The sequence below is a fragment of the Mastigoproctus giganteus genome, chromosome 10 (genome assembly GCF_048544385.1).
Source record: "Mastigoproctus giganteus isolate SK-2022 chromosome 10, ASM4854438v1, whole genome shotgun sequence".
NCBI classification, from domain to species: domain Eukaryota; kingdom Metazoa; phylum Arthropoda; class Arachnida; order Uropygi; family Thelyphonidae; genus Mastigoproctus; species Mastigoproctus giganteus.
The window spans coordinates 126134676-126158698 of record NC_143584.1 but is presented as its reverse complement, the minus strand read 5'-3'; the positions used below and the strand labels follow the sequence as shown (position 1 = coordinate 126158698).

Here is a 24023-nt window from a genome sequence, read left to right as displayed (position 1 = left end):
TCCGTTGTTGTTTTCGGTGTTTATGAATGATATTGATGATGGGATATCAAGTTTAATGTCCAAGTTTGCAGATGATACAAAGGTTGGCAGGGTTGTTAAGGACACTACTGACGCTATGCTGCTGCAACAGGATCTGGAAAGGTTGAACAGATGGGCTGAGAGGTGGCAAATGAAGTTTAACATTGACAAATGTAAAGTACTACATATGGGAAACAGTAACCCCAGAGCAACGTATCAACTCTGCGGTACTACACTGACAGTGGTGGAGAATGAAAAGGACCTGGGGGTAATTGTGCAGGCAGATATGAAGTTCTCTGAGCAGTGCAGACGAGCTGCAAGAGTAGCTCATGGTGTCTTGTCAATGATATACAGGAATTTTTCTAGCAGGGATAAGGAGGTGATTATTCCCTTGTATAAGGCAATGGTTAGGCCACATCTTGAGTACTGTATACAGGTCTGGAGGCCTCATTTCAAGAAGGATGTAGAGCTGCTGGAACGGGTACAGAGAAGGGCAACAAGATTAGTGAATGGAACAAAGGGTTGCTCTTACGAAGAAAGGCTTAAGTTTTGCAAATTACAGAGTCTGGAGACTAGGCACCGGCGAGGTGATCTGATAGAGGTGTATAAGGTTTTGAATGGTTTGAGCATGCTCAATGCCAATGGGATTCTTCATCTTGCTCAGAATAATCACCTCAGAGGGCATAAATTCAAATTGAGGAAGGACGGATGTTGGATAGATGTTCAGAAATTTGCCTTTGGCCAGCGGGTGGTTGGTTGGTGGAACCAACTTCCATCACTTGTTGTTGAAGTTGATAGCCTAAACAAATTTAAAGCTCAACTGGACAGGTATTTCGAACGAACGGAGGGGTGAAATGGGAGTGGTGTGTGTTTTTTTTTTTTTTTTTGGCTGATGCTGAATAAGCTTGCTTTCTTGCATCATATGCCTCTACTAATGCTAATGCTAAATGCCCATCAGTCACCCCCCCCCAAGAGACACTAAAACGAGATATTTTTGTTGGACCTCAAATTCGCAAACTGACGAGATTTTGAAAGAACTATGAATAAAAGAGAAAAACAGGCATGAATTAGCTTCAGGTCTGTTGTTGTTCCCTAAGGAGTTCACAACAAGAATCCATACTACAAGAACACAGTCAAAAATATGTTGGCAAACTTCAAGAAGCTGGACTGCAACATGAACGTCAAGGTACATTTTTTTACACTCCTGTATCAACTACTTCCCAGAAAATCTAGAAAGTTTTAGTGAAAAACAGGATGAGAGGTTTTAGCAGGTCATTAAAGATATGGAGACAAGGTGGAATATCAACACGATGGCTGACTATGGCTGGATGCTAAAGAGGGACTGAAAAGTAGAAGGATCTACACGAAAATCAAAAACAAAAATTTGACCCATCACAGATCAGTTTTTAAAATGAGAGATGAATATTTAGTGGACTTTTTACCACAACTCCCCACAATCCCAGCACATTCCAGTTTATATAATAACCTCTCATGGAGGAAACTTAATCAAAATCTTTACTAAAATCCAGGTATACAATATCAAAATTGTTTACTGCATCTAAATGCTTTACAACTTCATCACAGTAATTACCAGATTTGTCAAACAAGGCTTTCCCTTCACAAATCCATACTATGATCTCTTTAAAATTTCATTCTTATCAAGACATTCCTGTATTATATCCTTAATCACCAATTCCCACCAATGAAGCCCAACTTGTCCAAAAGGAAACACCCCAGAATCTAATGATTTCAGTGGCATTCCTAATGGTATGGTGTACTGCCACATTCTTTAATAACTGGATACACACCATCCACCCCAGGGGTCACACCCATTCTCAGCCACAGCAGATATATTCTGATACAATAAAATGTCAGTATAATGAATCAGAGTAACCAAGTATTCAGTACAACAAAATCACTTCTCATCCCTCTCCAATTTACTATGTATCTTTGTGTAAAAAAGTTTAATTTTAATGAATATCATTGAGGAGAAAAATATGTTTAGTACAATAAAAATTCAGACAGCTAAAAAAATATAAATAAAATCATTATAATGAAATTTGTAAAATTCCATAAACAATATGACGTATGCTTTTCAAGGTGCCTCCGTAGCCAGGTGGGCAGGAGCAGCAGTGCGTAGCACATACTTCTTGATTAGTCCGGGGTTCGAGCCCGTGACCACCAAATACGGAGGATGCGGAAAGATCAGGGAATGACCACTACATATCCCCGGAGCAATATAGCCTTAGCCGCTAATGCTCCTAAAAACCAAATAACAAACAAACACTTTTTAATTTTTAGCATCTGGTAATGCTGCAATGATTTAATAAAATTAAATTTAATTTACTAACTGAACAGTTAATTGCCTGTTAGAAATTAGTGGCTTTTGATCTGGCTGCCTTCGTAACAAATTTTGAATGTGACAGGGATCATTCGCAGAGCTCCATAGCTCATTACTCATTTCTGTACCCATGTCAATCAACTCAGCCAGACTAACCAGTTTAGTTATATGGGATTTTCCTATAAAGCATTTAGGGCCAAAGCCTCAAGCTATGGAAAAGTCTAGACTATGTATAAGTATAGTGCAAAAGCATCAATAATACATAGCCAAATCTGAATGAACAGAATATTAGTTATATCTCATCACAAGAAGTTATATTTCATCTTGTGAATACCTTCACAACGAGTTGCCACGATATTGCACTACTTCGAATAAGTAACATTTCACCTGAGGAGAAGACTAATGTTACTTATTCTCAGATGGATACCACCATCCAGACAGCACCGTTTCGGGGCTATTTGGCCCTTCTTCGGTGGGTGGGTGGGTAGGTATAGCATCACTCGGGTACCTACCCACCCACCGAAGAAGGGCTAAATAGCCCCGAAACGGTGCTGTCTGGGTGGTGGTATCCATCTGAGAAGAAGAAACATTAGTCTTCTCCTCAGGTGAAGCGTTACTTATTCGAAGTAGTGCAATATCATGGAAACTCGTTGTGAAGGTATTCACAATATGAGATATAACTTAAAACGATGCCGCTTTGCTAATATTCTGTTCATTCAGATTTGGCTATGTATTATTGATGCTTTTGCACTATACTTATACATGGGATTTTCCTTTAACAAAACCATATTTGGTATTGTATATATCCTTCAGAATTTCATTTCTAACTAAATATCCAAATATTATACTCTTGATCACTCCTCAATGATTTTCCCTACCACTGAAGTCAGAATGACTGGTCTGTAGTGCACCACTTTACTCTTAGAACTGGCTTTATGTATTGCTTATACACAGCCCTTCTTTAATCCAGAGGAATTTCTTCTGACTCCAGTGATACCTCAAAATTAACCATAATAGTTCAGTGTATTCTCTCACCACCTCCCACAAAATTAGTGGCTATATGCCATTAATCCCACAAAATTAGTGGCTATATGCCACCTTCAGCAGACTTACTTGCCTTTAAGCTTGAAAACTTTTCTAATAAAGCATACTCTATAATTTCAATATCATCAGTTTCATACTGCTTGGTCCCACTTGTTCAGCTCTCCTGACCATGAAGGGTCTTTTGTCTGTAAAGACTGATATTGGTATTCTTCTTCTTGGTATTCACATAATGAAAAACTCCTTGGTCCCCATTCTCTGCTCTATTAGTCAATGATTTCTCATACCCGCCTTTGCCAACCTAACCTTTTCTATAATAAGCTATTCATTGCTCTTTAAATTTCATATGCCATCTTTTTCTGCTCTATTAGTAGAGCAGAAAAATACATTGTAATACATAGCTGTAAACTTTGTACTTTCAAAAAGCTAAAGACTGGGAAATTGGTTTCCCAGTCTTTAGCCAAAAAAACCTATTTAGCTCGAGCTAAATAGGTTTTTTTGGCCAAAACAGAAGAAAAAAAAAAAAAAAAAAAAGATTTTTGCAAAATGGAGTGGTAACCATATAAAAGAGGAAGAAAATATGAAATTTTTCAAAAAAAAAATCTGGTGTTTTAAAGTCTGCACTATACTACAAATTAATTTTCACTGGAGAAATACACATTTTATATTAAAACAGTCATAGGATTGTTTATCAATACAATATGGTTTTAAACATTAGCTTACCCAACATTTTTTCTGTCTGTTAATTTCTGCTTGGATATTCTATTAGCAACAAGTGATTTTGACTGCTTCAAAAAAAAATACTGTTGCAGACTTTGTCCTCTTCAGAAATGTTGAGTCAAAGTTTTGCTCATGACAATGGCCCTACTTTTTGGAACTGGCTGTCAGGAGCATTTCCAAGGATTCAAAAAAAAGATCTTAACACAGTTTTTGTTTTTCCAACCTGGCTGAATAATTCTCTCATACTCCATACTGCTATGGTGCCTCCGTAGCCAGGTGGGCAGGAGCAGCAGTGCGTAGCACACGCTTCTTGTTAGACCGGGGTTCGAGCCCATGACCACCAAATATGGAAGATGCGGAAAGGTCAGGGAATGACCACCGCATATCCCCAGAGCAATATGGCCTTAGTTGCTAATGCTCCTAACAATTCCTCATACTGCTATAAGGAATTGTTAAAGCGTCATGCATAACTTGAGATAGTTTGTTATATTTCAATAATAATATATAGTAAAATTATAATAATAATTATAATTTTGTTATATTTCAGTTTCACCAACCAAGGACCACTATACACTAATTCTTTCTTCTTTCACAATAACATCTAATTGCTTCATCTATTTTTTTTTTTTTTTTATCTTTGACAAGAAGAGATGGCAAGAAGTACTTGAAAGATGGCAAGAAGTACTTGAAATCTGTTCACAAAAAAAGTTCAAATTTAAAAATGATGCACTGCTAATCGTCAAATTTGCATCATATTCAATGGGAACTTGTATATTCATAAAGAACTTCCTCACAGAGTAAAAGAACAGAACTTTCTTCTCTAGTTTTAGTTTCTCCAGGATCTTGGCAATAGAAATGCCTCTTACAAAATCAGAATCATCCTTCTGGTTTTTAGTATGCTATGGTAATCAATTTTCAAAATGGAAGATTTGAAAACTGTTGATAAAATAAATTTGCACATAATGCTTTTCAACAATATCTAGGATTAATTACTGCAGTACATGGATGTGAGGTAAGCTGGATTGAAGAGTTATGTTTAAATTTTCAAATGTTGACGTGACATTTAAAAAGAAACAAGAAAACTGTTTTGTTCAAGCCAGAAGAAAAATGAACAGACTTTCTGCATGAATGAGGATAACATGCCTAGAATTACCAGCTTGCTTTGCCTGTTTAGGATTGCTTTCACCAGTTCATCAATTTGTCTTCATTCAAAACTTTTCGATCACAAAATGGATTTCAACATGAGTCAGTGCATTCATTATTGATAGTTTCTTGTATTTTTCAATTTGGTAGCTTTGAAAAGATTGCTTTTATTACCACTTCTAACCTCTTATTAAAACAGACTTGTCAATGGTTGCCACTGTTTCTAGTCTAGTTACACATTTAACCAAAGACAGCTAATCAGCATTAATAGAGGCATATGATGCAAGAAAGCAAGCTTATACAGCATCAGCCGAAAAAAAAAAAAAACCTTCCCATTTCACCCATCCATTCACTCCAAATGTTTGTCTAGTTCTGCCTTGAATTTATTTAAGCTGTCAACTTCTACAACAACAGATGGGAGTTTGTTCCAGCAATCAACCACCCGTTATTTTGAATTTATTTAAGCTGTCAACTTCTACAGCAACAGATGGGAGTTTGTTTCAGCAATCAACCACCCGCTGGTAAAGGCAAATTTCCACACATCTATTCTACAACTGTCTTTCCTCAATTCGAATTTATGTCCCCTCAGGCGATTAATCTGGGCAAGAGGAAGAATCCCATCAGAATTCAGCTTACTCAGCCAATTCAAGGCCTTATTACGCCTCAATCAGATCACCTCGCAGGTGCCTAGTCTCCAGACACTAATTTGCATAACTTAAGCCTTTCTTCATAAGAGCAACCCTTTGTTCCATTCACTAATCTTGTTGCCCTTCTCTGTACTCATTCCAGCAGCTCTACATCCTTCCAAAAATGAGGCCTCCAGACCTGTATACAGTACTCAAGGTGTGGCCTGATCATTGCCTTATACAGGGGGATAATCACCAAACTTATCCCTGCTAGAACAATTACTGTACATCATTGACAAGGCATCATGAGCTACTCTTGCAGACTGTCTGCACTGCTAAGAAAACTTCATATCTGACTGCACAATTACACCCCAGGTCCTTTTCATTCCCTACCACCCTGAATGTAGTACCACACAGTTCGTATGTTACTCTGGGGTTACTGCTACCCAGTGTTTTTTTTGTAAAAAAATATGTGCTACATCAAATGCTTTAACATTTATTTTACATTAAACACTTTAATTCTTCTGAAACTGTCTTTTCAATTAGGTATTTCTGAAATCCATGAATTGTATCTCTTTCATTTAACTCTAACCTGGATTTTTTAGGATTGCTTTCACCAGTTCATCAATTTGTCTTCATTCAAAACTTTTCGATCACAAAATGGATTTCAACATGAGTCAGTGCATTCATTATTGATAGTTTCTTGTATTTTTCAATTTGGTAGCTTTGAAAAGATTGCTTTTATTACCACTTCTAACCTCTTATTAAAACAGACTTGTCAATGGTTGCCACTGTTTCTAGTCTAGTTACACATTTAACCAAAGACAGCTAATCAGCATTAATAGAGGCATATGATGCAAGAAAGCAAGCTTATACAGCATCAGCCGAAAAAAAAAAAAAACCTTCCCATTTCACCCATCCATTCACTCCAAATGTTTGTCTAGTTCTGCCTTGAATTTATTTAAGCTGTCAACTTCTACAACAACAGATGGGAGTTTGTTCCAGCAATCAACCACCCGTTATTTTGAATTTATTTAAGCTGTCAACTTCTACAGCAACAGATGGGAGTTTGTTTCAGCAATCAACCACCCGCTGGTAAAGGCAAATTTCCACACATCTATTCTACAACTGTCTTTCCTCAATTCGAATTTATGTCCCCTCAGGCGATTAATCTGGGCAAGAGGAAGAATCCCATCAGAATTCAGCTTACTCAGCCAATTCAAGGCCTTATTACGCCTCAATCAGATCACCTCGCAGGTGCCTAGTCTCCAGACACTAATTTGCATAACTTAAGCCTTTCTTCATAAGAGCAACCCTTTGTTCCATTCACTAATCTTGTTGCCCTTCTCTGTACTCATTCCAGCAGCTCTACATCCTTCCAAAAATGAGGCCTCCAGACCTGTATACAGTACTCAAGGTGTGGCCTGATCATTGCCTTATACAGGGGGATAATCACCAAACTTATCCCTGCTAGAACAATTACTGTACATCATTGACAAGGCATCATGAGCTACTCTTGCAGACTGTCTGCACTGCTAAGAAAACTTCATATCTGACTGCACAATTACACCCCAGGTCCTTTTCATTCCCTACCACCCTGAATGTAGTACCACACAGTTCGTATGTTACTCTGGGGTTACTGCTACCCAGTGTTTTTTTTGTAAAAAAATATGTGCTACATCAAATGCTTTAACATTTATTTTACATTAAACACTTTAATTCTTCTGAAACTGTCTTTTCAATTAGGTATTTCTGAAATCCATGAATTGTATCTCTTTCATTTAACTCTAACCTAATTAACAATTTTTTAAAACTTAAATTTCACCAAATGGAAACATTTCATGTTTAGAAGGTTTAATACCGTCATTGTCCTCATTTTCCTCCTCTCGTCATTGATATTTTCACTAGTTCTTTGAACTAATTAAATTTGAATTTTTTTTTTTTTTTTTTTTGAAACTACAAAATATCGGTGTTATTCGGATATTCAGGGACTGTGACCATGTAAACAGAGATAGAGAAAGTTTACGGAAAAATGTGGATAATGGATGATTATTTGTCGAGGTAAAAGAAAATCAATCATTCTCTCCTATTTCTCGAACAGGGAACTTACAGTTGATTCACAGTTGTTGTTATTTGATTTTTAGGAGCATTAGCAACTAAGGCCATATTTCTCCGGGATATGCGGTGGTCATTCCATGACCTTTCTGCATCCTCCGTATTTGGTGGTGACGGGCTCGAACCCCGGTCTAATCAAGAAGCATGTGCTACGCACTGCTGCTCCTTCCCACCTGGCTACCGAGGCGCCTTTGATTCACAGTGGTGTCCAACCTACGGCCAGTGCGGAAAGTGAAACAAAACAACATTTCAAATTTTGTTAATTATTAAAAAAAAATTTTCTCCATAAATGTTTTCTTCAGTAAATGTAATTGTGTATTGTACAATATGTATTTTATTAAGTATAAAATACTTAATAAAATTTTTGAATATTTTCAAGTTTATTTTTACATGTAACAAGATAGGGAAAATGTAACACTAATTTTTCTCGAATTACTCAATGCTGCCCCGAAAGAAATCTAACTTTGAATTTTTTTGAATATGGCCCCTGTACGGGAAAAAGTTGGACAGCATCAGGAATAGCCCTTGATCTGCTCACTGTTGACCAGCGTGACTTCTCCGTATGTAGGACAGGCAGTCGGATAGGTTTTACGAGTACCACAAAGTTGTAGAATGGTAATCCCATTAGCTCTCTTAATTTGTGCAGCAGCACTAATTGCCTAAATTGACTGAAGGCCAGAAATGCACCAAATTAAGTCTGTCCTAATCAGTTCGTTATATGAAAATTGTCTTTGCTCAATGGAAACTATTTTAAATGTAACTTCCAAGGGGAATTTAAAAAAAAAAAAAAAAAATTCTCTATAAAAGGAGTTCGTTAAACAGAGGTCCAACTGAGTAATTTAGAATTATAAAAATGGTTATAAAGTTTCATATAGAAATATTTTAACAATAGACAGTGAAAAATGCAAATTTAGTTAAATAACTTTAAGCTTATTGAAGTGGTAGGTAAACATGAAAAAAATTTACAATAAACTTTTACAAATTTCGAGAAGTGTACTGCATCCAAATATCACACGACACTGTCAATAAAGGTGCTGGTATGCCATACCAGACCATTGCGTAACGTCCCAAAAAAAGCACTGCTACTATCCATACGAAGTACTTTATATTTGTCAATGTTAAACTTCATTGCCACATCTCAGCCCATCTCCTCAACTTTTCTAGATCCTGTTGCAGTAGCGTACTGTCATTAGTATCATTAATAAATGACCTTCGTATCAGCTGCAAACTTAGACATTAACCCTGAAACTGTATCATTGATATCACTGATAAATACAGAAAACATTGGGCCCAATACCAAACCCTGGGGGAACTCCACTAATAACATTAGTCCACAAAGAGCAGTGTCCATTGATTACCACTCTGTGTTCTCCCACTCAACCATCCTTTTATCCATTTCAGCAACCTGCCCTTAATGCCATACTGCTCCAATTTGTACAGTAGTCTTCCATGTGCAACAGTATCCAATCAAATATCAAATTGGTCAGACAAGACCATCCCTTGACAAACCCATGCTGTGTCTGAATTATTACTGCTGTCTTGTCTAGATCAGTGATCTCAAACTGGCGGGCCGCATCCCGCCCCCGAAGCAATTTTACACGGCCCGCGAATACATTTCAATTATGTATTTGTTGTAAATACGGTGCTTATAATTTTAGAGATATAGAGATATGGACTGAGCTTGTGTGTGACTGCTATTGAAGAAAAAAGAGATAGAATGAATAGGTTGGGGCTTTGTCTTTGTCACTGTATGCTTGTATGCCAGGCCACGTGACTGGGGTAAGGTGGGAGAACTTCCCACGTCGGTACAATCAGTAAATTTAGTTCGCCAGCCGACAGTTGGTGGCGCTTCAGTATTGTGGTGTTTCCGATTTTTTCTATCCAGTTGATACTTCTGATATATATTTTCCTTGAGTCAGTCACTAGTTGGTTAGCTGGATGCACAGCTGAGCAGTTCATATTGCTATATAGATGGAGACAAACTAACGTATGGCCCATCAGCTGCTTTCAGATCGTGCATCCGGCCCGCATGCAATTTGAGTTTGAGACCACTGGTCTAGATGATCCTGTAATGCTTCTTTAACCAGTGCCTCCATTAATTTTTGCAGAACAGAAGTTAAACTAACTGGTCTGTAATTACTTGTATCACCCTTTGATTCTCCTTTGTGAATTGGGGTCACATTTGCACATCTCCAATCCATGAGTACCTCCCCTGAATCCAAGGAAGCTCTCATAATTATGGCTAAGGGTTTGCTTACTTCCTTTTCTGCCTCCTTTAATATAACTGGATAGATCCCATCAACCCCAAGTGCCTTTCTTATGCTTATTTTCAATAATTTCTGCTCCACTTTGCTCTCAGTTATTACAAAATCATTTCAATGATTTTGAAATGATTTTGAAATCATTTCAAAATCAATCAATACAAAATCATGAGCCAGAGGTGTATTAAACTCTGGCTCACTGCCAGAGTTTAATACACCTCTGGCATTCCCCTCCCTGAATAGCTCCTCATATGTAAATGTTGACAAAATACTCATTCAGTTTGTTAGCTACCTGCATAGGATCATCAACAGTTGAACCTTCGATATCAAGTGGAACTGATTCATTCCCTTCCTTCTAGAGTTTACATAAGTAAATAAGTGTTTGCTGGTTTTCTTTGCATCCTTTGCCAAAGATTTCTCATAATCTGCCTTTGCCTACCTAAGCTCCTTTGTGACTTAATTACAAACCAACTTATATCTACCATAGGCTTCTGTGTCACCTGTTAATTTATATGTATCCCATGCAATTTTCTTCTCTGCCACATGTCTCATTAGTCCATCAAACATCCATTAGGACTAAACCTTGAACAATATTTCTTAGTTGGTATGAAAAGCCTAGTAGCTTCCAAGATTTTGAATTTGCTGTTGGTAACATCATCAGTTGGTCCCACTGTATAGAATTTAAAAACTGTCTCAGACCACCGCAGTCACCTTAAATGTTTGCATACATGTAATCAAGGTCTTTTTCACTTCACTGGCATGCATCAGTTGAAGTTGTTTAAATGTATCTTTCCTTTCAGCACTTCTCTCTAGAGAGCAGGAAATGTCTACCAAGTATTCATCCACTTTCACAGGAAAGCATGTACCTCCCTTTTCAGGGCACAAATTAATAAGGTGACAAGGGCAGCCTATTATCTCCTCTTGCTTCTCTAGTTTTTAGACCCCCCCCCCCACACACAAAGTGCCAGTCAGTTTTTTAAAGGAATTCCACATATTTTCAGGATGTTCAGAAAAAGATGTTCAATGTTGTTTCCCATAGGACCATCTTCCAGTGCTGGCACTGAGAGAAAGCTGCTTTTGATTTGACAATTTATCGTGACAGATCACAACAATGAAAAATATCTTGGAATCTGATTACTGCCACTGTAGCATCAAAAAATATCCCATTTTTCAAAGTCAACACTACTCCGTTTTTCTCTTATCCATCTAATTTCACTAACAATGCATGTTCTTTTTGTTCTTCCACAATTGCATTTATTTGCTATTGGTAAACATTTCTGAACAATGCACCTGCATGATCAGCACAACTCAGAGAACGATTTTCTCTGAAATAAAGATGTGAATAAGCATTTGGTGTGTATGACAATCTATTTTTGCATTTATTTCTATGCACTGCATGCTGTCATTTTGCTCATTTATTTGCAACTGTCTGATTACATCACATTTTCTGGTGCTTGAAAATGAAATATCACATCTACACATGGTACATAAGGCAAACAATATATTGTTACCTTTTTCAAATTTACAATATGTGGAAAATCTTAAAAATGTGTCTTCTGAAATTTTACATCATATTTTTTTGGCATCATACTGAAAGACTGTTAATAAGCTTACACCGCAAAATCCAATGAAATATCGCACATTACAGCGAACAAAGCTAACCTATAGCATCAAAAATATTCTGCAATGCAGACTACCAGAAACCCGATGGCCAATTTGTTAATGATTGTTGTTTGGTTTTTAGGAGCATTAGCAACTAAGGCCATATTGCTCCGGGATATGCGGTGGTCATTCCCTGACCTTTCCGCATCCTCTGTATTTGGTGGTGATAGGCTCAAACCGCGGTCTAATCAAGAAGCATATGCTACGCACTGCTGCTTCTTCCCACCTGGCTATGGAGGTGCCTATTTGTTAATGAAAATAAGTGGAAATTTGCAAAATAAAAAAAAATCCCATTTTAATGCGGTTTTTTTTTGTGAAAAGAAAAAGATGAAAAAAAAAACTAATATATATGAGTTTTTGAAAAAAAAGACTGAGAAACTCTTTGATACAAACTACAGTCATTATGTTCCAGGAAAACACTGCATAGTCCAAATCCGCGCAATGTGAAACATAGTTTATGACATCATGAGGATTCTGTACCTATACACAAAAAAAAATGTGCAAAAAAAATTAAATTGAAAAAAAACTGTCTTCATTTGCTAAGAAAAAAAAAAAATTACAGATATGTCCATAAAATTAATCTTGCCTCTAGATTTTTAATCTAAATTCATTGCTTCTTCGTCGCTGTTTTCCTGTGATAAACTTGCAACAGTATCCGACACTTTTTAAAAAAATTAGTTAAAACTGTTTGCTTAGAAGCATGCTGTTTTTTTTTTTTCTATAAATTTCTTCATAAGAAACTAAAGCTAATGATAAAGTTCTGCAAAAATTTAAACTCCTCTCCAAATTAGGATCCATATCCAGAGCTTCTTAGCTAAGCTGATTTGCAAGTCTTAAAAACTCAGCTAGTCTCTTCGCGGTCAAATTTTTGTGTGCACCTTCTTCGTTTTAATCATTTTTTGTTATCTTCTTCACTTTGCAAAAAAATATCATCCACTGATAATTGTTCTCTATGAGATTCAAGGAAGGTCTACTGTGATATCTGCTGGTTCCAGCTATTCAAATCCCTCTCCACTAATCATTTTGCCAATTCTCACAACCTCAACTACCTCCAGCATTTCGACCATGGCTTCTTTAGTGCAGCTTTGTGGCCACAGCTTTTTCCACACTGCATTCATTGTTGAGTTCTTAACTTCACTCCACGTGAATTCAATATTTTTTTACAGCATCAAGAATGTTATAATTTTGCCAATAATCTCGAATTGAAAGACTGCCTATTCCATCAGTAGCTTCTACCAATTATAAAAAAGATCTTAGGTAATAAAGTTTAAAGGAAGCTATAGCACCTTGGTCCATCGGCTGTATTAAAGAACTTGTATTCACTGGAAGAAAGGTAACTTTCACATTTGGGTGCAGATCAGACAAAAGTGCAAGATGACTGGGCACATTGTCAAGAATGAGCAAGATTTTGAATGCTATGTTCTTGTTCAGGCAATATCTTTTTATTTCGATGCAAAAACAATTTAAAAACCAATCCCTGAAGATTTTAGCTGTCATCCAGGTTTTTTTTGCTCGATTTCCAATGAACTGGTAAGGAGCTTTTTTTTTGATATTCCTTTAAAAGCACAAGGATTTTCTGATGTATAAATTAGAAGTGGTTTACACTTAAAGTCACCCTCTGCATTGCCACATAACAAAAGTGTTAACCCATCTTTTGCAGCTTTGAAACCTGGGATGGTTTTCTCTTCTTTTGAAATGAACATTCGGCTTGGCATATGCTTCCAAAATAAGCCAGTCTCATCAGCGTTAAACACTTGACTTATAGATAGCCCTCAATCGCATTAACATCCTTTAAAGTTTTCAGATACAAAGAAGCAGCTTCTGTATCTGTGCTGGCTGCTTCACCCATTAATTTTAGATTATGAAAACAGACGTTTTTTAAAATTTTGAAATCAACCCTTACTGGCCTGAAAGATGTCTGTGGACCAGCTTCTTCTTCTTCTTCTTCTTGTAAGTGATTAAAAATTTGCAGAGCTTTGGTGTGAATAATATCTGAAGAGGCATTCTCTTTTGATTAAGATCTTCTATCCAGAAAGAAAGTAATTTTTCAGTTTTCTCTATTAATGGATTTCTCACTTTTGTAGTGCTTTTTTCAGCCAATGATGTGGAACAGATAACTAAACTTTTAATTTTTCAGAATTTTCCCTAATTTGCCAAATGCTAGATTCATTTATGCTGTATTTCTTGGTCAATGTCACAACTTTTTTGCCATTTTCTAACTCCTTAATGATTTTTAATTTTTCTTCTAAATTAAAATTTTTTTTGTTGTAGCTTTCTTCATTTTAGGTACTAATTAAATACACACTTTATATAGACAAGAAATATTAAATCAGCAAAAGCAATGCTTACCGATTAAAAACACTATGTTGCATGAATCAGAAAAAGATCCTGATGAAGGGGGTTCCCGAATGAAGAAGTTGTTTCAAAAATAACCAGATAAACACACCACTGGTTATTGCTATGTTTGGTTTTAAGAATCAGTTTTGAATGCCTTTGTGATATTTTTCTAAAGCACATTTCTGAAGGTCACGACCGTAAAACAATAAAAACAATTTGCACTTTCCGGTTTATTGGGCTTTTCTATTAATGCGATCTAATTATAAACAAGTAGTAAACGTGATCTTATTGCATTTGCAATATTATCGACAGCTGGAATTCTGTGGAGTTTTATGTTATTATGGTGAAATATGTTTCTCCTTCAATAAAATCTTCAATCATGTAAAAAAACATAAATAAATTTTCAAAATCTGCTCTTCATTCCTATTTTTGATGCTTCGTAAACAAAAATCACACAGGCAGCGAAGCTCACCGTGCAATCTAAAATTTTGGTAGTAAATACTTAACCGCACAATAGCAAAACCACGCAAATAGAAGAATAACTGTAAATTATGACAGTGAGACAGAGAAGGACCAAATCAAGTAAATAAAATTCTAAGTTGTAAATCTGGAGAGTTGGCAACTATGGATAACATGCATTTATGGCTTTTGTGACTACTGCATTAAGATATTCCATAATTCTAATGTATTAATCTTCCCTCTGCTATCTGCCCAGTTGATTGAGGCTTGTTACATCTTAAACTGTCATTGTCTCTAATCTCAAAATTAAAACCCATGCTTTATCTTTTAAAATTGCAGCCTCTTTCTTCATCTTCAAAAAGACTGTGTGATAGTTTCCTGCCAATGGTTCCTGTGCCATTACCCTTTTTTATGTAAATCTGGTTTAAGGGTAATGATTGGGTCAAGAATTTGCTTAACTCTAGTAATTTCTTTAACATGCTAATACAAATAATAATTGTTTGGTTTATTTAAAAATTCTGTCTCAATGATGAGTTTCCACTTGCTTCAATCACGAAGGAACAAACTGAAATACCTAGACTCAATCATTGTTGCTGCTCATCTACTTTCAGACAGTTTTAAACATATTAATCCAATCTCATTTCTACAGACTAATGGCATCTTCTTTGTAAATATTCATAAGACATCTGTGAATTGTTATAACTTGGGTTATGTTACTACTCGTAACACTTTGCTTATTGGATGCTTGAGGTGATGGAACCCATGTTTAGTCTCCAGAGCTAAGTTCCGGTCAACAATTCCCTTTCTCTTCCATCATGCAGTATGACTGATAACTTTTGAGGTTATGATGGACATCATGGCAAGATCCAATCTTCCTAACATTTCGAGGGTACAGCTATAAAACAATGCTTGCAGGCCAGCCGCTAATTAGTACACCGGACCGAACCTATTGGTAACTCTTTAGGAGGCTTCCGGATCAGCTAGTGTATAATCTTGCTACCTCTACTCTACTCTACTCTGCCAGATAGTGACTGGAGGGAGTCCGAGTAGTGTATGCAGGGGGCACTGTCGAGGCCACGTTATGTCAAGGATCTGGGTATATTCTTACCATATTTACGCCATATCCAACATTTCATTACTTCATACAGCATGTCCTCCCCACTTTTTCTTACTATTGAATACACCATGAATTGTCAAGCTAATAGAGTAAGCTTACCTATGAAAAGATCTAAACCTCCCAAACACTTCCTATTCAAATCACAAATATAATTCTAATCTCAACAATGTCCATTTCCACTTGCAGTCTGCCAAACCCCATGTGCTTTTTCTGACAGAATCTCAGTTATCGGTTAATTCAACTACTGCTCATCTCAGCTGCCCAAATTATTCACTGTTCGATTCCTTTTGCCTCAAAGGTGGTACTTGTGCATATGTCTGTTACAATATTCCCTGTCAGACTTGGTAATTTGGAATTTCCTCTTTTTGATCTTCTCTGTCTTAAAATCTTTCTACCTCATTTAGTCAAATTCATCTGCTGTCTCTACCATTCTCCCAACTCAACTAATCACTTGGAACTCTTTGACTTCCTCTCTTTGCAACTTGAATTTCTCCAGTCCAACTTTCCTAACAGTGAGGTAATTTTCCTTGGTGATTTTAATGTTCACAACTCCAACTGGTTTCCATTTTCTAGTCACACCGACCCAGCTGGTCGAGATGCTGAGGCTTTTGTGATTACTAATGACCTTGCACAGATTGTTCATTTACCTACAAGAATACCGGACAATCCTAACCATACAGCCAACATGCTTGATCTTTTTCTCACAAACAACCCTTCTAAGTACAGAGTGAAAGTGAGTGGTCCTTTAGGCACCTCAGATCACAACTTGGTGATTGCTTCTTCTCCAATGGAGCCTTTATCTCATGGCTATTCCCAACCTCATGTTGTTTGGCATTACAAAAATGCAAAATGGGATGACCTGTGAGATTTCTTTTCTTCTTTTCCTTGGTCAGGTTACTGTTTCAAAACTTTTGATGTCAAAGTTTGCTCAGATCATGTCAGTGAAATTATTCTCATAGGAATGGAATCCTTTATCCCACACTCCACTTTAAAATCTCGTCCTTTATCTAAACCTTGGTTTTCCAAAAAATGTGCTAAGGCTGTTCAAGAGAACAATGTTGCATATCGTAATTGGCTTGTTTCCAATTTTTCACTTTCATTTTCTGCCTACACTAAAGCTCACAACAATTGTAAAGCAGTTATTAATCAGTCCAAACTAGATTCTGAACAGGCTAAGAGTAGAAAACTTGGTTCATGCCCTAATGGTAGCCGAGCATTCTGGTCTTTTGCCAAAGCCATTGTCTGCAACCTTTGCTCATCTCAGCTCCCACCTCTATCAAAACCAGATGGTTCTGTTGTCACTTCAGCCAAGGATAAAGCTGATCTGCTAGCATCCAATTTTTCTTCCAACTCATGTATTAATGATCTTGGTAAAACACCTCCCACCATTCTCAATACGCTCCATAAAATGCCTCCTGTGGTCTTCCATCAAAAGGATGTTAGAAGGATTTTGATGAATCTTGATGCTAAGAAAGCTCCAGGTCTTTATGCTATTTCTCCATTTGTTCTCAAAACATGTGCTCCTGAACTTACTCCTGTTCTTTGCCACCTTTTTGCACTTTCTTATTCCAATGGCGTTTTTCCTTCTGCTTAGAAATTTGCTCATATCCAGCCAGTTCCTAAAAAGGGCAACAAATCCCTCCCATCCAATTACTTCTACTCTTTCTAAAGTGATGGAGAAATCAATTAACCGCCAACTTTTAAACTACCTAGAAACCTTCCATCTCATCAACGATTGCCAGTATAGATTCCGTCAGTGTCGATCCGCTGGTGATATTCTGGCTTATGTTACCCATTTATGGACAAATTCAAAAATGGAAAAATTCGGTGAAACACAAGCAGTTGCTCTTGACATCTAAAAGGCTTTCGATCGTGTTTGGTATAAAGGTCTGCTAAACAAGCTTCCATCTTATGGTTTGCCAACTGTTTTTTGTAATTGGTTATCCAGTTTTCTCTCTGATCACTCACTGAGGATGATGGCAGATGGCTCTCTGCCTTCTAACTTCTCCACTAATGCTGGTGCCCCCCAAGGTTCTGTTCTTTCCCCCACTCTTTTCCTCTTGTATATTAATGACCTTCTTCCTTTAACTGGAAATCCTATCCATAGTTTTGCCAATGATAGCACATTGCATTCCACAACTTTCCATTTTGAGAAACCCTGCCATGCTCAATCAGCAACTTCTCGAATATCCGCTACCAATTCCTTAAATGCCAATCTCCAGGTAATTGTCCAGTGGGGCAAAGACAACTTAGCTGATTTCAATCCTTCTAAAACTCTGTCTTGTCTTATATCTTGCAAAAAGGATTCTTCTGCTCCTATGCTTATCTTTGGTGACTCTGATTTCTAGGAAAGTTGTATATCTCTTTTGGGCATTACCCTGACTTCTAATCTCTCTTGGCACAAGCACATTACAAATATTGCTTCCTCTGCATCTAAAAAACTTGGTTTTCTCTTTCGCTCTCAGCGTTACTTTTCTTCCACACAGCTGTTCACTCTGTACAAATCACAAATCCGCTGTACCATGGAAGCACTGCCCCAAAAACCTCTGTCAGGCTTTTAGATTCCATTCAGAAGAGGGCAGTTACGTTAATTAATGACTCATCTTTAACAGAGTCTCTCCACTCACTGTCTCATAGATGTACAGTTTCTGCTGCATGCCTTTTGTACAGATACTTCCATGGGCACTGTTCTTCTGAATTGGCTTCTATAATTCCTGTTCTCTCTTTAAAAACTCTGAACATGTGCCACCACCAGCCTACATCCATTTACTGTCCAACTTCAAACTCACAGAACCAACTTTTCATCTTCCTCGTTTATTCATTCAACTGCTGTTTTCTGGAACAACCTTCCTTCATAAGTATTTCATGAAAATTACAGTTCACAGAAATCTAATTAGCATTAGCATTAGTAGAGGCATTTGATGCAAGAAAGCAAGCTTATGCAGCATCAGCCAAAATAATAATAATAATAATAATAATAATAAATAAATAAATAAATAAAAAATAACCACTTCCACTTCACCCCTCTGTTCGTTCGAAATACCTGTCCAGCTGAGCCTTAAACTTATTTAGGCTATCAACCTCCACGACAAGGGATGGAAGTCTGTTCCACCAACCAACCACCCGCTGGCTAAAGGCAAATTTCCACACGTCTATCCTACATCTGTGTTTCCTCAATTTGAATTTATGCCCTCTCAGGTGATTAAAGAGGAAGAATCCCATCAGCATTGAGCATGCTCAAACCATTCAAGGCTTTATACAACTCTATCAGATCACCTCGCTGGTGCCTAGTCTCCAGACACTGTAATTTGCAAAACTTAAGCCTTTCTTTGTAAGAGCACCCCTTTGTTCCATTCACTAATCTTGTTGCCCTTCTCTGTACTCATTCCAGCAGCTCTACATCCTTCTTGAAATGAAGCCACCAGGCCTGTATACAGTACTCTAGGTGTGGCCTGACCATTGCCTTATACAAGGGAATAATCACCTCCTTATCCCTGCTAGAAAAATTCCTATATATCATTGACAATACACCATGAGCTACTCTTGCAGCCCGTCTGCACTGCTCAGAGAACTTCATATCTGCCTGCACAACCACCCCCAGGTCCTTTTCATTCTCTAACACCGTCAGTGTAGTACCACAGAGTTGATACGTTGCTCTGGGGTTGCTGTTTCCCATATGTAGTACTTTACATTTGTCAATGTTGTAATATCAACAAATATCTTCTCTTGTCTTCTCAACCTCCAACCCAAGCACCGTACTATGTACTATAGGTTCTAATAGCTCTCATGTTTGGAGTTTTCATTAAAAAAAAAAAAAAAAAAAACCTCCAAGCATAACTGTCATTTTTTAATACAAAGTGCAAAAAATACTTTCTTGTAGGACAGGTGTCACACTAAACCAGCTATGCCAAAAAATATAAATTTATTTTCCAAATTACATAGCTGTAACTATTCTTAAGAAAAAATAAATAAATAAAAACTGATATTGTAACATTCTGCTGTGACTTTTGTATATTGATATGATCGAAAATTGAAAGTGTTACTTGTAGAGTGACTCTCAAAATTATTGGTGTGATCAATCACTTGTATTAGGAACAATAATACCTTGTGCTGAAGACATTTGATTTGAAGATAAACCTACTAGTAAGGTCTGAATACACCAATGAACTTCTTCGTCAAACGTAAAGGCCACACTCTGTAAAATAAGTAATGACAATTATAACAAAATGCTAAATAGTACCTACTAAAATAGAACAATTAGAATTTTTCATTTTTTATTTTTTTAGTTTTACCTGATTTTACCCAATATTTTATCTTGAAAATCAGTTTTTAAAAATGTGAGTAAAACCTGAAAATGCTACAGTTATATTAATAAAATAATTAATATCAAATAAAAGTTATAAAAGTAAACAATGATGATAAATGATTCTACCTAAAACACTCTACACGTTGCATTGGTCAATTATTTACTCTGTGCTAACAAGCAATAAATATGATTTTTCTATTCACTTTTTTTTTGGTTTGTGTGTAATTTCTTATTATCTCTATTAAAGCAATCATTTTTGAAATTTACAAAATACCCACCACCTTTCTCTGGATCGGTAAATTGCATATAGATTTATAGATTTGGTGCAGGAGATGTAAAGAAATGAGTTCCAGACATTTGAGCGAACGTTTGGAATTAGTACAATGGACACGAGTATCCAGAAAAGTGATGGCCAAAGCTGCCTGGATCTCAGATGAATATAGGCCCTCCCACTCCTAGATGTGTTTGTACAGAGAAGGCCGACACTTGAAAACTAAGGTTTACAGAAAACCTGTGTCGTGGCCAATACACACACACGCTTTAAAACTGCTCAGGCCGATTGCCACAAAAATAGTGTGTTTAAGGCCTTAATGGGAAGGGTGGGGTCCACTGCTTTCATCTGAGGAGAGGGGCAACGGGACTAAATGGGTTATGGCTGACCTAGTAACGTGTGGTTACCCCCACAGAATTATTGAGGGGTATTTAAGAGATATGAGTAGCAGTCGCAGGGATGCTTTTACACCTGTTGCCACCACATACATTCCCTACTATCCGGGCATTTGAACCCATTCCCGTATTTTACGTTCGTGTAAGATGCGCTGTGCGCAGCTGCTGGGTTGGAGACTGCACACAATAGTGTCCGCAATCAAAGATCCTATTGCAGGTAAAGACACTAGTGGGATCATATATGAAACTGAGTGTCCAGATTGTGGGGGAAATGAAACGCAGGCTGCGTGATCGCCTGGGGGGAACACAACAGAGCCCTCAAGACAGCCAATTACGTGGGTTCAGCAGTAGCTGAACATGCCTGGGAAACTGGGCATGGCATTACAGCTAAAGAAGCCGTGATCGTGGACAGAACGCATGGCTTTTGGAACCGGAAATGGCTAGAGAGTTTAAGGATATGTTTGCCTGGATGCTATAGTCTTAATAGGGATAAGGGTTGTTGCATTCATCCACTCTTTGAAGCCCTTATCCTAAGGAGAAACGAACGGTTTAGAGTGGTTTGTTCCATTTCCGGTTCTAACGCACAAGAAGTGGACCATGCGCAGGTGCCATAGTTTGTGTCGCGGACTTGCTAGGGCATATGTGTACATATATTGTGCCAAAAACACTCATTTCAATCAAGAATCCATTACAATGTGAAATCTTTTTTTAAAAAAATTTATGCCAGACTTGTTTTTATACCTATATATCCAATATTTATATGCTATAATAGGAATTTACAGAAATGCACAAACCAGAGTTATGGATAAATGAAACCGGAAGTTGCGGATAAACAAAACGGGAAGATGCTGGTATATGGAAAAGGTAGTTGTCCGGATTTCCTGAGGAGGCCGCATGCTACTATTGTAGCAACGCGAATTAATAAAATCGTCTAGTTCACATGCTTCACTCAAGGCAATTTTAATGTATACTCATACTTATGGATAAAGGAAAATAAAAGAAAAAAAAGTGATTATGCTATTGTGCGAAACTTCTTTTGTGGGAAAGGAAATAGCCTCCAAATCTTAGAGAAGACACTCGTTTACGAATTTGAAACGTTAAAAGTCCCGAAAGTTCGTTTTTGAACGATATTTTTAATATGTACAGTACTGTAGTTTGTATCTTCGCTATTAGATGGGTGTACCTAATAAAGTGTCCACTCCGTGTATATGTCATTTATGGCACTGCTCTATAACTAGAGCGGTAGCAAGACTTTCCAGTAGGTTTGGGGTTTTCATTAAAAAAAAAAAAAAAAAACTAGATTGTCGGATAACCTGCAACCATTATTGATGATGAAGGCAGCCGCTGCTCCCGTAAGATCCTGTTTTAGTGGTTTTTTAGTGATTTGAAACATCTTTTTAGTTCTTTTAATTTTATATTTTATTGCATTTTATTCTTGTTATATACCATCTTATTTTATTTTATTATTATTTTAATATACAGTTTATACAGTCAGTGTATTTTTGTTATTTTTTTGTTGAATAAAGGCATTTTATCGATCTGAGTCAATGTTTTAGTAGCAACATAAATTAATTATAGAGTTTCTGACTCCAGAGGCCTCTTCAATGAATCAACTCCTTATCCATTCTGGCAAAAATTCCTGTATATCACTGACAAAACTCCATGGGCTGTCCTAGCTGCCTCTCTGCACTGCTCAGAGAACTCCATATCTGACTGCACAATTACCTCCAGGTCTTTTTTAATCTCCGCCAAGTGTGATACTATAACATTTGCCAATGTTAAACTTCAGTATTAAATTTCAACTGCCACTTCTCACCTCATCTACCTAATTTTTTTACATCTTGTTGTAGCAGCATACCCTGATTACTGTCATTAACCACTCTACCAACCTTCATATCATATGAAAACTTAGACATTAAGCCTGATATGCCTTAAAAAAAATAATAAAAAATCGGTGCCCATTGATAATCACTCATTGTCTTCTTCCATTCACCCATCTCTTTATCAATTGTAGTCAGCCACAGAGATGTTATTAAACAGCATTTGGAGAATACTCTTATAGGAAAACCTTTTCAAAAGAACCAATCACAAACAGCCACCAACTGTCTTGACTAAATTGACTAGCTCAATCATATAACAAGGTTCTCGGTTCAGCAGGGCCCTCTGTACCAATGAAATTTCCTGATAATCCAATCTCAGTTGATTCCATCAACTCTATCCAAATTACAAGGGATTAACTGATTTGTGCAATGGACAGCCTACTGCCACAACTGGGATACCAGAGTTTACACTAAAATGTCTCCGAGTCTTTCTTATTGATTTGCTCCTGTCTTTGTTCAACAGAATACTCACTGAACATGTTTTTCCCACCAACATGGCACAGCTACATGGCGAAACCACTGCTAAAGTGCTAGTTTGCTTCACAACTAAATCAGTTCCAACTAAACCAATATTGTCTGCATCTAGTCTTCTCAAACTCTTCAAGAAATTCCTTCTTAAAACTCTTACCAAATATATAATGCCAGAACAGCCAACACAATTTCACTACTCCAATTCAGGCAGATTGACCACTATGAACTTGGTAGCCACTACAGCCAAAATTATCCAAGGCTTTGATGCTATTTTTATCCTTGAGCTCATTCGCTTGCTGCATGAATGCTATCATGTTAGTAGAGATTTGCTGTGGTTTACTTGTGCATTACTGGGCAAAAAAAACTATTGTTGTCAGCATACAGAGAATGTCTTTACTAGGACTATGTCTGGGATCCTCTTCTCTACTGTTCTTGTTCCCTTTGTGTTCAGTCATGATGACATCATTATATATTCTGATGACAAACTTTTTACCAGCATCATATCTCAAGATACACTGGGGAACATTAATACCAAGGTCCAAAACAAGATCCAAGACCTAGAAGCTTACCTTTTTGGATTTGGTGTCCTGATCAAACTGGTCAAATCTCACCAAATAACATTTTCACCAAAGGATAATCCCACTAATGTGTGTCCAATAATAAAAGAGTCTGCTAGCTGTGCCACCAAACAGCATACTGATTCAGGGATAGTCTTTGACCACAGAATATTATTTATTCCTCATGAGGATCACCTCCAAACTAAATTTTGCAGGTTTTGTTAGATTCTGAAGCAGCAACTAACATTCATTCATTTGCAGGACCACTCCAATGGTTGCATATACATCGTCGCTCGTTTTTAT

General features: G+C 37.1%; 1 protein-coding gene across 1 annotated transcript in view; it reads right to left on the bottom strand.

Annotated features, from left to right (window-relative positions):
* The window catches only part of LOC150079274 (UPF0488 protein CG14286), a 51347-nt gene that overhangs the window by 14738 nt on the left and 12586 nt on the right, over nt 1–24023 (bottom strand). Inside the window, exon 3 of the mRNA XM_090383018.1 lies at nt 19945–20035. Within this exon, the coding sequence (XP_090239144.1) occupies nt 19945–20035 (91 nt within the window). The remainder of the gene's footprint in view (nt 1–19944; nt 20036–24023) is intronic.